The 14,641-nt window shown below is 38.1% G+C and overlaps 4 protein-coding genes across 4 annotated transcripts; 2 read left to right on the forward strand and 2 right to left on the reverse strand.

Moving 5' to 3' along the window:
• The first annotated feature begins 246 nt into the window (after positions 1 to 246).
• On the forward strand, positions 247 to 3,285 carry LOC107193082. The gene is made up of 3 exons (XM_015582464.1): positions 247 to 433; positions 1,886 to 2,073; positions 2,570 to 3,285. Exons 1-3 carry the CDS (start codon positions 304 to 306, stop codon positions 2,639 to 2,641), a joined length of 390 nt encoding a protein of 129 aa, XP_015437950.1. The 5' UTR covers positions 247 to 303; the 3' UTR covers positions 2,642 to 3,285.
• On the reverse strand, positions 3,285 to 4,969 carry LOC107193081 (dihydroorotate dehydrogenase (quinone), mitochondrial). Its single transcript, XM_015582463.1, has 2 exons — positions 4,362 to 4,969; positions 3,285 to 4,281 (listed from the first exon to the last, which is right to left on the reverse strand). Exons 1-2 carry the CDS (start codon positions 4,711 to 4,713, stop codon positions 3,458 to 3,460), a joined length of 1,176 nt encoding a protein of 391 aa, XP_015437949.1. The 5' UTR covers positions 4,714 to 4,969; the 3' UTR covers positions 3,285 to 3,457.
• A 652-nt stretch (positions 4,970 to 5,621) lies between these two features.
• On the forward strand, positions 5,622 to 8,705 carry LOC107193097 (vesicular integral-membrane protein VIP36). Its single transcript, XM_015582485.1, has 7 exons — positions 5,622 to 5,844; positions 6,170 to 6,285; positions 6,679 to 6,876; positions 6,981 to 7,143; positions 8,166 to 8,332; positions 8,412 to 8,475; positions 8,554 to 8,705. The coding sequence occupies exons 1-7, from the start codon at positions 5,730 to 5,732 to the stop codon at positions 8,703 to 8,705; spliced, it is 975 nt and encodes a 324-aa protein (XP_015437971.1). The 5' UTR covers positions 5,622 to 5,729.
• Positions 8,706 to 11,145: 2,440 nt separating this feature from the next.
• Positions 11,146 to 14,580, reverse strand: LOC107193096 (wolframin). Its single transcript, XM_015582483.1, has 6 exons — positions 14,386 to 14,580; positions 14,009 to 14,113; positions 13,679 to 13,895; positions 13,380 to 13,606; positions 12,093 to 13,297; positions 11,146 to 12,033 (listed from the first exon to the last, which is right to left on the reverse strand). The coding sequence occupies exons 1-6, from the start codon at positions 14,441 to 14,443 to the stop codon at positions 11,248 to 11,250; spliced, it is 2,598 nt and encodes an 865-aa protein (XP_015437969.1). The 5' UTR covers positions 14,444 to 14,580; the 3' UTR covers positions 11,146 to 11,247.
• Between the last annotated feature and the right edge of the window lie 61 nt (positions 14,581 to 14,641).

Raw genomic sequence — 14,641 nt, forward strand, 5'->3', positions numbered from 1 at the left:
AGGGCCATCGAGATGTCTTCGTGATTACGCGGCCAAATGTCTTTCGTCTTAATCGGCCCGGATGATTCAGGAGGCGGAAGACAACGTGACCCCCTATAATTAACGTTTTTGGCAATGGAACTGGTCGGTCGCGTTAGATTCGCGCATGCCATCAAGGCTGTTCATCATCTCCCACGTGTAACGCATCGATTTACATTTTTATATTATTACCAAGCGCGAAACTGATCGCGGTATCAGTCGCGCGTGGACCGCGAACATAGTAACTACGATTCGATTCGGCTGGAACGACATCCATTAGACGCGATGAGTACATCGAGGGCCATCACGTCTTACTTCTACGAACGGAAGTGCTACCTGTGCGAGCGTCGCACCGTTTATCCGGAGGTGCCCAAGAGAACGCCGCAGAGAGTGAAATTCACGTTCGCCGAGCCAAGTGAGTGACTAGGACAGAAAAGTACAGATTAAAATTTACGGAATTCTTGTCCGATTGTCTGTACCAGGGCCGTTCCTGGCGGGGGTGCAAAAAGTGGCCCCGCACTTGGGCGGCCAAAGATCGTTTACTATATGTAAAATTTTGGCTGGTGAGAAAAGTAATCAAAACTTTTCTGACGAATATGAAAATTCCAGATAAACAGAATTAAATCAAATTAATTTTGTATGTAATCTTTGTGACACGACCCGCGTATACAAGGATGAACTATTTTTATGGACAGCCCAAAATTGCATGTCACGTCGAGAGACGAATCAGTTTTTTTTATTTACCGTGGTACCAGGAGAATAGTCTTCCACGTTCCTCCCCCTCGAGGCATCCCTGAAACATAATTTCAGCGTTCAGGGAAGAACGAATCGGTACGGTGTGCTGATCGTTGCCAGTCTCCTCGACTTCTGTTATTTACGTTCCCGCGAAATTGGGAGTTTTGAATCGAATCCAAAACTACACGTAGAACGACCCTGACGTCGGGTCAATGTCGTGCTATTTCTGCAACACGCGAAGCCCCGAGGACACATCGATTTCGCGAGTTCCCACTGAAACACGGGAAAATCACGAAAGAACGTATTCGTACGAAAAAAAAAACAATATTTGTAGGTTGTTTTATGAAAAAGAAGTTCACAGGGTGGTAGAGCTTCGTTCCACGATGCTATCCGTCCAATTAACGCGAGGCTAACCAAAGCTCGTTAATCCGGGTGCTGTAATAATCGCATGAATGCGAAATTGGATTCTACCTGTTTACGTAATCACCCTGTTATTATACAACTGTTACGATCAACACGCCTACGCGGTGTATGTCCCCGTTGATAATGGGAGTAGAGATTATGTAACGAATGTCAATTTACCGGGCGGTCGGTTCTCGTGCACGCCTTTACGGTGGATCGACAGGTTCAGTCCTCCGTAAAAGGGTATATTTGAGACCCATATTCGCGACACGTCGCGGTGATTCACGTGTCTTTTGTCGCGATAATTGCCGCACTCCTTCGACACCTCGACAGTGACCTGTACAACTTCGAGCAACTTGTGCACTTCCCAGATAGCACATGACGCCTTGAAGACGCCCATTTTACGGCTATTTTAGGTCTGAGGCGTTTTAAAGCTGTCTTCAAGGCGTCATTAGGCGTCTTTTTTTCGATGAAGATGCCGTTCGACAATTCTTTTATGACCCTCCACCTTGCTATGGTTCCGGCTATGGAAGGCCTCGCAGTAAATATTTAGAAAAATGGACTCAGCTCCGATGACCTTGACCTTGACATGTGTTAGGAATATTGCCCTTGGCAACATATGTCAAGGTCATCGGGGCTGGGTTCCCTTTTCTAAATAATTACAAACCTCGCGTGAAGAAACCACAAACAACACGGTGTTGTAACAACAGTGGTGTTTCTCTGTTCGCAGACAGAATGCTGAGATCAGCCTCACCGCGATACCCTACCAGAGGTGGGTCAGACGTTCGAGTGATTCGTTTGACGGCGGACCAAGAGGCGGTTCTTCAGGAGCAGTTTAACAGATGGCCAAGAGCACCTCACACGGCGGATGTCGTTCTGCTAGCAGCCGAAACCGGCCTGTCCGAGGAGGACGTCGAGGTTTCTGTTACTTTCTGTTTTTTTTTTTGCTATTTCTGGAAAGCACACAGTTTTATAGTCGATCAGTTTAGACCTCGAAACGACTCGCAACTATATGGGTTTTCTAGCGGCCCTAGTTAGCGATGGCCGGAGTTCAGGCACCTGAATGTAAGCCACGTAGTAGAGACATCCTTGGACGTGGTTTACATCTAAAAAGCCCAGGGCTCTGGTGTTTAACCCGAGAACGCCCGAGCATCGAGCTGTACCACGTAAACGCCCAAAAGGGGCTCCTCGAAACCACACTTCTTCTTACATATTTCTCCTAAAAACAATTATTTTTTGATGAAAATTTTATAACATTCCAGTATATTATACATGGCCAACAAGATAGCACATGCTTTTCCTTAAAATTATTTTTTATTTATATGTATTTGTAAAATCGAATGGTAGCGTTCTAGGGTTATTCGTGCGGTGTCTTCGATTCGATCGGTGTAATGCAACTTTTTCGTTGATTCAGGCCTGGTACGGGATTCGACTGGCCCAATGGAGGAAGGAGCAGGGCCTGGGTGGAAATCTCGGCTTGCATTGAATACCGAACGTTGCGACTTCTCCAACGTGACTCGTGTACCTGAAACTTTTAATTCGTATACGGACTGCGGCGAACCGACCAACGACGATCTATTTCTTTCGCTTTCAGCTTACAGACGCGCGACCGTAGCGTTCCGTAGAGAACATTAACTTGGAACGTACGCGACGCGTCGATTTTTATTTATGTTAATTGTTAAGCGTTGCGGGCGACGGTACCAAAAAGAAAAAAAAAATAGAAACAAAACGAGACGCGACAGGGCGGAGTTGTAGTTGTTGTAGCTTTTTCTTAACTTTAACGGTGTCTAGTTGTTGTGTCTGAAATGCTCACGATTCCGTTTGGATCGTTGCGAGGGACAATCGAATTAACTAATATTATTGTAACTTTACCAAGATGACATTACCAGCGAGTATTAATCGTAGCGTACGTGTGTAATTAATGTATGACCCGATACCGGGTCGCGGATAAAATTGCATTACTTGTAATATTCGTAACCGAAAAGCGGGTACTGTAATCAAAAGATTGATGCTTCTGGATAGTTGTGCTAATAAGCCTCACGACGAACGTATAAGAATACACGAATTCGAATAGAGACATGTTTGTATAACTCAGTTACTCGAATAAACGTTAGAAAAATTTACTGCGTACCGTATAGACTTTTTTATTATCGATACATCTATCGATGCCGTATACAATAACAATCCTGTAACTCCTGTAAAAAAAAAATGGTAACAATTGTCGTCCGTATTAAATACATGTTGTTTAAAATGAATAGAATTAACAGGTAACCATTAAAACTTCAAAATCGTTTAAAACAATTTATCCGACGTCGGCGTCCTTTCCGACTGCTTCTTTGATAGACGCTAGACCATCCCGTTTCAGCATTTCGTTTAATTCTCGTTTAATTTTCCCTATTACCGGTGGTCCTCTGTACGCGAACGATGTGTACAATTGGACCAACGAAGCACCAGCTTTAATTTTATCATAAGCGTCTGCTCCCGTGAAAATGCCACCGACCCCAATGATAGGAACGGTACCATGGGTTCGCTTATACATATCGGAAATCATCGCGGTGGACACATCGGTAAGCGGAGCTCCGCTGAGCCCACCGGTCTCCTCTTTAAGCGAGCTCGTTAAATTATTCCGAGTAATCGTGGTATTGCACAATATTAAACCGTCTACTTTGGTTTTCTTCTTTAGTATCACGTCTGCAACATCCTGCTTCTCCGAATCGGACAGATCCGGGGCAAGTTTCAAGAGGAGCGGTTGCCTGCTTTCTATCGATTGTCTGACTTCGTTTATCTTCATTAGCAATTGTTCCAAATCCTTTTTATTCTGTAAGGACCTCAATCCAGGAGTGTTCGGACTAGACACATTAATCACAAAGTAATCAGCCACGTCCGAGAACTTTTTAATGCCTTCTACATAGTCCTGAGCTGCATCCTCTGACGTCTTGTTTTTACCCAAGTTCACCCCGATGATACCATGAAAGTTTTTGTTATCTTTTAGCTTTCTTAAACGGTGCCACACAATGTCGTGACCTTCACTGTTGAAACCATACCTATTGACAACAGCACTGTCTTCTACTAATCTGAACACCCTTGGTTTGGGATTACCAGGTTGAGGCTTTGGTGTAATGGATCCTATGAAGACAGTTGTAGATATTAAAGAGGGGCTATTGACTGTAATGTTTACAAAGAAAGGGAACTATTAAATGCATTACCTATCTCTACAAAACTAAAACCTATTCTGTGCAAGCCTTCCACCGCCTCTCCTTGCTTATCAAATCCAGCAGCCATTCCTAATGGGTTTTTAAACTGTAGCCCCAAAACATTGATTCCAAGAGAGGATGGATCCTCTGCATTTTGTTTTCCTAAAAGACCCCACTGTAAAATCTTAACAGCAGCTACATGAGCGAATTCTGGATCCACCAACTGGATCAGAGGCACTGCAAATCTGTTGTAAAACTTCTCATTGCCTTGATAAATGCAAATGCCACTAAATAAAGTTACGGCCGTACTAGTCACTGTCAACAGTGACTTCAGCTTTGCTTTGCCACTCAATCGTCGAGCCATTTTAAAATATCTAACGACGTGTATCTTTCAAGTAAGTACACTGTTCATTTTATAAACAACCCTGAATACATGTACGCCGTATTGTATTTTGCATTAAACTTTGTATATAAGCTAACTTTAAGAGGTAAAACAACATCTTGATTAATATTTCATTCAACTTTCTTCCGTTTAATCAAACTTGAGTCTACGTTACTTCAATTTCAAATTTAGTTTTTTGCAAAGAAAAGCACATGTTGAGTAATGTTTGCCACTCGTGTCATACAATTCTACGGGTAGAACAGGATAGAATCATTTGACCTATGTGAAGTTAGCCGGACATTTTTTTTTTGAGCTGGTTCAGTTTTATAAATGCTCAATGGATGCGTGATCGTTTGGTGGTCATTGCTAGCCTAATTAAAACATTTGGTGGTGCTTAGTTTCTATAAAAAACGAAAAAACGATGTAGTCATATGGCGGATACAAGATACAGGTGTAAGAACGCACGTTTACAGTCGATAACACAGATATTTCTGGTTCGATTGTCTTTTCGAACTCGAAAGTCTTTAAAAAGTTAATGTTGTCCGGCTAACTTCACAGAGGTAATCATTTGCGCCAATTTGCGCCGCAAAAAAGTGCGAAAAGTGAATGGTGGTACCATCTCGTGGCCAAAGAACGAATTATGAAAAATAAAGAAATACGAATATCTCAGAAATTATTCGCTCAAAATTAACGCTGTTCGTCTCAAATTCTTCCTAATCATTCATCGTATCGTTGAATATTGCAAAATCCCATCATTAATGCGTTTTATGGGTTTTAAAACCAAAATTTCTAAACACGCTTTGATAGAATATTTTTAATTCTATATTGGTAGGATTGCCCATTTCAGACTAGCTAGTTCAGTCGATTCATCTCACGATAGTGGAATAATGATAAATCCGGTAGTAGCATCTTCGGATTGCGCGTTGTAATTATCGACTAGTTCGACGGACACTTTGATATTTAAAATTACATTGTAGTGTAGACACAAAGAACATAAAATGAACGTGAGATCGTGTTTCTTATTGACTGCGAGTGTTTTACAGCTAGTAACCGCAGAATGGAATACGAAAGATTATATGAAACGAGAACATTCTTTGATCAGACCGTATCAAGGTTCGTGAATTTTAAGTCGCTTTGCGGAAATTACGTGGAGTACCTTAAAAAACTGTGACGTGTAATTTCTTCTAGTTTAAACTCAGTAATCACACTTTACGTCATACTATGCAAATATCTGATATATTGAAGTATATTAAAATGACGAGCAGTTAAGGTTACTTTCATGAACGCTAAAAATAATTTCTTATTGTTTTTCTTTATGAATAATGAAAATGGTTCGATTGAAAGAAACTTCAAATGATTTTACTAGTATCTTTTTATATACGACTATTAAGTACAAATTTGCATATGAGTATACACATAACTATATATTTATGCTTAGGTTCTGGAATGATAATACCTTACTGGGATTTTACTGGTAGTACAATGGTAACAAGTAATTATATAAGAATAACACCGGATTTACAAAGTAAACAAGGTGCCATATGGAATTCTGTTGTAAGTTTGTGATTCTTTGTAGCTATGCACATTCAATTAGTCACAAGCAGACTCTGGACTTTATCCATTTGTGTCATATATGATTGTTTAATATTCATTGCAGTCAATGGTTCAGTAGAATTTAATAAATTTTTTTATGCTACTTGCAGCCTGATACAATCTTCCTCAAACTAGATAAACTTCTATTTGATTTTAATACATATAAATTAGTCCATTAAAGTGTATCTTTGCATAAACATCTTCAGTTCAGCTATCAGAAATATCTTACAGATTAATGTACATGTCAATAGCATACAGATTACGTAGGCTAAAGATAATCTATTGTTTCATTGAAGTTAAAGGTCAATGGTATATACACACAGAGAACAAATTTTCTTTGTATTATTCCTTCAGATGTGTTATGTAAGGAACTGGGAGCTCCAAGTTCACTTTAAAGTTCATGGAAAAGGAAGAGATCTGTTCGGCGATGGTTTTGTCATTTGGTATGCAAAGGAAAGAATGCAATCTGGTCCTGTATTTGGGAATAAAGATTATTTCCAGGGATTAGCTATAATTTTAGACACGTATAGCAATCACAATGGCCCACACAATGTAGGTTTACAGAACAACAGATATGTTGGACAATACCAATAATGTTACTTTTGCAGTGAAAAGTGAAGTTACTTAAATTGTAATACATTTATTGGCATTTGCAGCATCAGCATCCTTACATATCTGCCATGGTTAACAATGGTTCCCTACATTATGATCACGATCGTGATGGAACTCACACACAACTTTCAGGCTGTGAAGCAAAGTTTAGAAACTTGGAGCATGACACGCATATTGCTATCAGATATGAAAGAGATACATTAACTGGTAAGTAACCATGATAGCAAAATATCAGAGATTTCAGAGCATGGAAGAAATGTTGTCATATAACTGTACACTGACAAGCAATCTCTGCTTCCTCTAAGGGTAAAGGCTTCCTACCGATTGAAAAATTTATTTCAAAGCCTGAAATAAATGTTAATTTGGTATAAATTTGAGTAACTCTGAAACCAAGTGGTAGGAGGTCTTTCCCTTACGTCACTTTTTGCCCTAGCGGAAGCCGAATTTGCTCGCGAGGGTATATAATGCTCTAGCATATAGAAAATTAAGAGTACTTGAACGTTGTGTATTAGGAACCATTTTCCGAGTAATAACATGAACTCTGTGTTGGCTGAATGTTTAATGTTCAAAGTAATTATGAGCGTTCTAACGTGTAATTAACCCACTTGCATCCATAAACGGATTATTTCGCACGCGATGACAAGACCATGTTATCAGAAGTGGACTAATCGTCAACTGCGCGTTCCTGACTTAGCTAGTTCGAGACGTGTTTCAACTGCTTGGTTGCACATGCGTTAATAAATGTGTGAGCAGTCAATTCAATGTAGACAAAACACATTCATGGTAATGCTTTTCATATATTCACATTACTTTATGTGGTGCTGTACAAATGAATATTACAGTAAGGTCTTACCCTGAGGCATCCTGGCTTACATCATGGAGTCCCTCCACTTCAGCAAGTGGTATTTTATTCATTCATCGTGCATTGCTTAATAACTTTTCTTTTCGTTTTTCCATATCATTCTCGATCTTTGTCTGAATGTACACGGCATATTAATAGTAACAATAAAATTAGTTTCATAAGTGTGACAAGCCTGCATGAAATTCTGTATGTATATGGAAATGAAAATTTTTGCTCTTGAACATTATACTGTGCTAAACTAGAGTATGGATACTTCCATTACTCATTTACTATAGCATGGAATAGAGCGATGCTATAAATATATCGACTACATATTGAAAATTGTATAAATCTGTGTGAGAAATTCTCTGAGATTCTTTTTATTTAGTTTCCACGGACTTCGCGAATAAAGCTGCATGGAAAGAATGCTTCTCCGTGAAAGACATAAAGCTTCCTACAGGATATTATTTCGGAATTACTGCAACCACAGGAGATTTATCCGACAACCACGACATATTGTCAATTCGTTTGTTTGAATTAGATTTACCAGATGATGTAAGTATTATTTCGAAGTGTTCTATGTATTTTTATGTATCTACTATTACTTAGAATAACACATTGTATTCACTTTCAGCCTAAAGATCAAGAAGATAGATCTAACATATTACCTTCGGCTGCGTTTTACGAAGCCCCACGAGGTAACCCAATAACTAATCATTTTTTTTAGAAAATGCTCTTCTAGTTCGTCGAAAAAAATATACATTGTTTTTTTACAGACCATATAGATGATCCAAAGCAGTCTACATTAAGCAGAATAATGTTCTTCATCTTGATGCTTGTTAGTGCACTCGCAATAATCGCCTGCATCGTGATAGGCATTATGTGGTATCAGAAACATCAAGAGAACAGTAGGAAACGGTTTTATTAAACCATAACACGTTACGAACTATTCTGCTTTCGAATTTCTCGTTTATATCGGATGTTCATTCTATGAGATACAGTATCGTTGTAAAGTGTTCATAAGACTGTTTATTTGGGTATTAGTGTAAAAAAAATGATGGTTATTGTATTTAGCCATTAGTCAAGTATCTGAAACGTCACTTTGGATGAATATTTTAACAAAAAAAATATGTATAACAAACAACTGATTAAACGATTACGATAATGTATAAATTGTTGCAGCAGTTGTAAGATGTGTCGAATTATGCTATTGCTACTCTGGTCCTAATAATGTTAATCGAATGTAGTACACAGTTCCTTTACCAAAGTTTTTATGCTCTTATGTTGCTGCAGTCAATTTAATAGCTCTAAGTTCGGTAAATGTACACTGACGTGCAAACTCAGCTTCCATTAGGGGAAAAAGTGGCGTAGGGGAAGGGCCTCGTACCACATAGTTTCGGAAGTTACTGAAATTTATGTCGAATTAACATTCAGTTTAAATTTAATTCAAGTAATGAAATAAATGTTACACCGAATGTTAATTTGGCATAAATTTCACTAATTTCCGAAACCAAGTGTTAAAGGACCCTTCTCCTACGCCATTTTTTCCCCTAGCGGAAGCCGAGTTATCTCGTTAGGGTAGATTGTTGAATTGTTCTTTATAGAGGATAAAGAAAAACAATTCTTATACATTCAGTGAAAATGTCAATAATTTTATATGTGTCAGTTTGAATCCAACAGCTAGCGGTGGAAAAATGATTTATTCGCAGTAAATCCGAGACTTGTAACATTTCAGTGAAACGTCAAATGTGACTTGGATATACCCATCCGATTAAAAAAACGAGCTCCTTATCATGCTCGATTTCTACGAGAGCGTTTATTCTCACTTTGACTTATCTTTACATACATGGATTTAATATGATTGAAAAGACTTTATTGATGTAGATTTTATATTTGTACATAAACAAAAGGAAACATCGACGTGAAATAGTTGTAGAGCGATTTCATACTGTACAACTCTTTTTTATACAAAAACCAAGATAAAGGGAAGCAAAATCTCTGAATAAAAGATTGTCTTGTTAAGAAACTTAATGTTATCATTTCTGAAAATAATGTACGTCATCTGTTGCCAAATACAAAATAAATATGTATTGAATTCTATAAAGAGAAACTGAATTTCTTGGAAAAACATAAATAATTTCGAGTAAAAAAAAATATAAGAAAATATATCACCTACAAAATCGTTAGATATATGATACTTCAACAAAACATTTAATCTAACAGTATTCTTACTTTTTAACATACATATTTTATTGTAAATAATAAAATCATTTACTCGAACAGAAAACATCAAGGCACATCTATATTTGTCTTTTGTATAACTATAATTTTTTTCTTCACTATTGTCCTGATATGACATGAAAATAACTGTCGCCATAACTCTAGACAGTTACAAGACTTTTTTTTTTTTAATTGTTTATGTTTTTAAAGTCTAGACATTTGACATCAATTTAACAATGACCTGCAACTCCTACACAACGTACAAGTAGATACATCTTTCCTACTTCTTTGAATACATATAATATTCATATGACATTTACACGAGTAAAGATAGGTCAACAACTAAATGACAGTTTCGAAATTCCATCAAGTTTCATAGTTCCATACGAACGTTTTAAAAATACAACAATAGATTCTAAGAAACTGAATATTGATAATGTAGGTACTCACATCACATTCGTTGTAGATACGCCCTTTTTGTTCTTTTTAAACGTGAATTGAATACGTTTTTTAGATGCGAATGATGTTCTTCATCGTTAAATTTAACATTACAAAAACTGTGTAATAGTTTCACTGTTGTGTTAAAATAAGATCAAAGAGGTTCCACCTCTCAATTTTCCAAAAACGGAATAGAAAAATATTAAGCGCATTTGTCTCTATACTGGCAGTAATACTTACGAAAATATATCGATCTTAAAATATACATATGCATATACATACATATACATATATATGTATATATAAAGTGTACATGTTGACATAGATATTTTCTGAGTTGTTATTGAAATCCTACTGCCTGAGGCGTTGGTAACATCAAAATATACTTGTATTACTCTATATAACCTTAGATACACACGTACATCAGTTAAAAAAGTACTTCTTTTTTTAAAACTCTACTTCAGTGTCCAGACAACAATAACCTTCAATTCAACTATAATGAATCGTACAATAACTCCACTATAAAAAGAAAAACTGTAATACGAAAAAAAAAAAAGTCAGTAACGACAATTTGACACTTCCAACTTAATACACATTCTTTGAAAAGAACACTCTAGATCTACGTAAACTGTTTATCATTTGTAAAATACTTATTTTCCTCTTTTCGGTTTACATACCTTTAACAGATATATACTCAAACGTGTCTGGGAAACAATTTTACCTGAACGTTCTCAAATATCTTACAATCCAACTTATCTTACAGATATAAATTCTGATCTATATCCGATATATCTACAGACACAAACGTGTGATTACTTGAATATCACGATAGGATTAAACAAGAAATGTAAAACAGTCTTTACGCCTAGGCAAAAGCCATTTAAAATCGAGATAAGTGTTACATGATACTTATAGCGGTTCTGTGATTTCAAGTCAATAGAATGACACGCGAGACAACCAATCTCCTCCAGTTCAATGTGTGGTTCAGAACCACCTAACAGTGATTCGTCTTCTAAACCACTGTTTAAAAGCGTACCGATGAACCAAACTTTGTCGCCCGGATATATGTTCAGGCTAAAATTCGTAAACGAGTGATCTGCTATGAGTAAAACTTCCGCGTTGTTACCCCACATGCCGCTTTTCATCTTAACCGAAATCTCGAATTCGTACTGATTCCAAGCAGGAAAGTGACATTTATTTTTCCGATTCTGAATGCTTGCGAAATGCTTGCAATTTCTCTGCCGTGCATGGTCAACCATGTCACAATTATTCGAATACGGTTCACCGTACATGCAACCGATCGCGTTTCTAATACTGTCCGGTAATTTGTCAATGATCGTCGCTATATTATTCTTTATTGTTCTTAATTTAATATTCGTCACGTAGCCTTCCCACGAGACTAGAATACCTTCCAAATCGGCACATTGAACTTGGACCTGTGCCTTGGACGATAGTTCTTCCCATGCAGGTTGATGACAATGATTCTGATATTGTTCCCAGGAAAGCGTAGAAATAACGTCATACCTGTTTGGTTCTTGCTTGTATTCCATGATCATTGGCCATGATAAAAACATACCAGCGCCGATACCCATGAGCAACTGCAATGATCAATCGGTCAGAACATCAGAAATTGAAGTTCCCGTAGCAGAGCATTTACCTGGATGACGGTGACAATCCAATTGTATCTGGGAGTTCTAGTTTTCCTTAAGTACCAGGAGGCAAGGAACGGCATCCCCCCGAGTAAAGCGGTTATTGCTATTCTCATGGCTAGATCACTCTCGGATAAGTATTTAGCAGCGGCGACAATTGGCAGGATAATGGACGCCAATCCTGCCAGTGGTAAGAACAGAACCATACCAACTAACGCCAGAGCACCTCTAATCAATCCATACCAGGTTGCACCTTGAGAGCTAAAGATTGCTATTTGCCACCAACTTAAAGTGACGCAATGAGGTATTAACGTCTGATAAGTACCACGCCAATTATCCTGAGCTGCCATTTTCGCAAAAACAGCTGGGATCAAGAGGTAAAAGACCGCACGAAAATTCAAACAAAACTCGATGCCGTTGCCGACAACGTACGAAGCGAACGTGGGAACTCTTATGTCCAAAAACCTCCATCCCTGCGCGACTACGATGTCCGTTTCGTACGGATATTTAGCGAGAACGTGAACACCAAAACTGAAGAGGGCTAAGAAATCTGGGAATCTGGCGGAATCTTTCCACATAAAATTCAAGAGCGTTATCAACGTTAATGCGACTGCCACGATAGTGAATTCTGACTGAGGTGTCCACTGATGAGCTATAATAGGATAAATCATTAGATTCAAGAGCAAGGCAAGAAAGAAGTGAGCGTAAGGTTTTAAATTATTACAACAGTATTGATATTCTGCCTCCTCAGGATTCAAGTTCCCGCCCGAATAACTGAGAAACAAGCCCGACCAAACGCGAAAGTTAGTGAACTCGCGTTTTCGTTGTAACATTTGAAACGTAGCTATAACCATTACGATAAACGACAGATAATATAAAGCAATTGGTATAAAGAGTACGAGGCTTTCTGTTCCGAACAACGAATACAATAGGAGCAACAACAATATATGTACATTCGACGTGAAAAGAACTTTTCTAATCGACATTCCCCTTTGACCTAACGTTTCTATCAACCAAATATACAGACGTTTCAAAGATGCAAGAGGATGCATTAGAGGCCTTTGTAGCAGTGGTATAGTGTCTAATGCCATTTGAGATGTATCCACCATACAGAGAGCGTGCGAAACTATCGGAAGCATCCCGCGAGCATAACTAGCGGCGGCAGAAACTAAAGCTGCTTCTGTAAGTTTCTCTCCCTGATGATGCATCCAATCTATAGTTGAAATGCAGAAAAATCGGTAAACAAATCCTTGTCGTTAAGAAGGAATCTGTGGTAACTTGAAGCAATTGCCTACCATGAACATCATTTTCCTTTCCTTCCTCCTTCTTAGGTACTGAGTCTTCAGGAAGCCCATTTTTTGGGAAATTATCCGTTGAAATATCATTCACATCCTTTCGTGAGTTATTGCATGACATTTTATTCGAGTGTGAACAACTCACATTATTAGATGAATTTGTTGCTAAATCTCTCATTCGCCTTTGTAGCTGCTCTGTTGTGATAAAATCTTCTCCATTTGAAAGACTGTTGTAATATCAAGTTATTGAGAACACTTGTATAATATTTTACACATACAAAGAATTTAATTTCTTGTACCTAGTGAACATTTCTCTTGCTGCTCTTCTGGCTAATTTCTCATCTTGAGTCATGTCTAGACAACTTTTCACGTCATAATAATTATGTTCAGTGATACCGCGTCCAGTTGCTAAGCATTTCCTGAGAATATCGGTTGCTTCCAAGTTACCCTGCTCCGAAGCTTTTGTGAGCCAATAGACCCCCAATTTTGCATTTTCTTCCTTATCAACATCTAGATCTGAATACATTATTCGTATATAGTTCGCATGATGTAACAAGGTGCATCAGATGTGCTAAACCTCTTGCAAAATTGCATGTACACTTATATATAAATGAAAAATCGTATTATACCACATCTTTCATCCAACAGTTGTTTGGCTAAAACTACTTGAGATTCCGGGCAACCGTCCTCGGCCAACTGAGATCGTAATCTTCTAAGAGATCCTCGTGGTCCATCTAAAATTATCAATGCTTTCACATTCCTTCGATATGTCAATTGTCAAACACTGATATTTTCCTTGAAAACTGATGAAAATTTAATAATTGACTGACATTTCGCATGGCTTGTGATAATTCTTTCGAAGATCGAACGAATCGCTTGTCGCTGTTCGTCGCGATGTTATTTTCATTTTAATGTAGGCGATATGGAATTTTAATTGTATTCGCGAAGGTGATAAAAACTGTAATCCTCTGCAAAAAAAAGATGAAAGTGAAATTGCTGTTGTTACCGTGTAGTGTCCATTGTTTTCTACCAGTTCTGCCAGACAATGGTACAATGCCAGCCATGATTTCCTGAACTTTAAACAAGAATTCTTCAGGCAATTGCACTTCACTTATTAATGCTGTCACATCTATAGATTAATCACCAAGGGAAATTTCTACAGCATTACACATTGACGACCGTTCGACGACAGTACCACTGTCGAAGCATGCTTCTGTAAAGCGCACGCGTGACTATTGCGAAGGTTAGGTTCTTGAGGAAAC

This window comes from Dufourea novaeangliae, unplaced genomic scaffold (assembly GCF_001272555.1).
Source record: "Dufourea novaeangliae isolate 0120121106 unplaced genomic scaffold, ASM127255v1 scaffold493, whole genome shotgun sequence".
NCBI lineage: Eukaryota > Metazoa > Arthropoda > Insecta > Hymenoptera > Halictidae > Dufourea > Dufourea novaeangliae.

What these genes read in the sequence shown, in the direction of transcription:
- LOC107193082 (XM_015582464.1), top strand. Translation starts at nt 304, where the DNA reads ATGAGTACATCGAGGGCCATCACGTCTTACTTCTACGAACGGAAGTGC. An exon ending in ATTCACGTTCGCCGAGCCAA is followed by an intron (nt 434 to 1,885) that starts GTGAGTGACTAG and finishes CTCTGTTCGCAG; the next exon opens with ACAGAATGCTGAGATCAGCC. An exon ending in TGTCCGAGGAGGACGTCGAG is followed by an intron (nt 2,074 to 2,569) that starts GTTTCTGTTACT and finishes TCGTTGATTCAG; the next exon opens with GCCTGGTACGGGATTCGACT.
- LOC107193081 (XM_015582463.1), bottom strand. Translation starts at nt 4,713, where the DNA reads ATGGCTCGACGATTGAGTGGCAAAGCAAAGCTGAAGTCACTGTTGACA. An exon ending in TTTTAGTTTTGTAGAGATAG is followed by an intron (nt 4,282 to 4,361) that starts GTAATGCATTTA and finishes CTGTCTTCATAG; the next exon opens with GATCCATTACACCAAAGCCT.
- LOC107193097 (XM_015582485.1), top strand. Translation starts at nt 5,730, where the DNA reads ATGAACGTGAGATCGTGTTTCTTATTGACTGCGAGTGTTTTACAGCTA. An exon ending in GTGCCATATGGAATTCTGTT is followed by an intron (nt 6,286 to 6,678) that starts GTAAGTTTGTGA and finishes TTATTCCTTCAG; the next exon opens with ATGTGTTATGTAAGGAACTG. An exon ending in AATTAGATTTACCAGATGAT is followed by an intron (nt 8,333 to 8,411) that starts GTAAGTATTATT and finishes ATTCACTTTCAG; the next exon opens with CCTAAAGATCAAGAAGATAG.
- LOC107193096 (XM_015582483.1), bottom strand. Translation starts at nt 14,443, where the DNA reads ATGGCTGGCATTGTACCATTGTCTGGCAGAACTGGTAGAAAACAATGG. An exon ending in GCAAGAGAAATGTTCACTAG is followed by an intron (nt 13,607 to 13,678) that starts GTACAAGAAATT and finishes ATATTACAACAG; the next exon opens with TCTTTCAAATGGAGAAGATT. An exon ending in GGATTGTCACCGTCATCCAG is followed by an intron (nt 12,034 to 12,092) that starts GTAAATGCTCTG and finishes TGATCATTGCAG; the next exon opens with TTGCTCATGGGTATCGGCGC.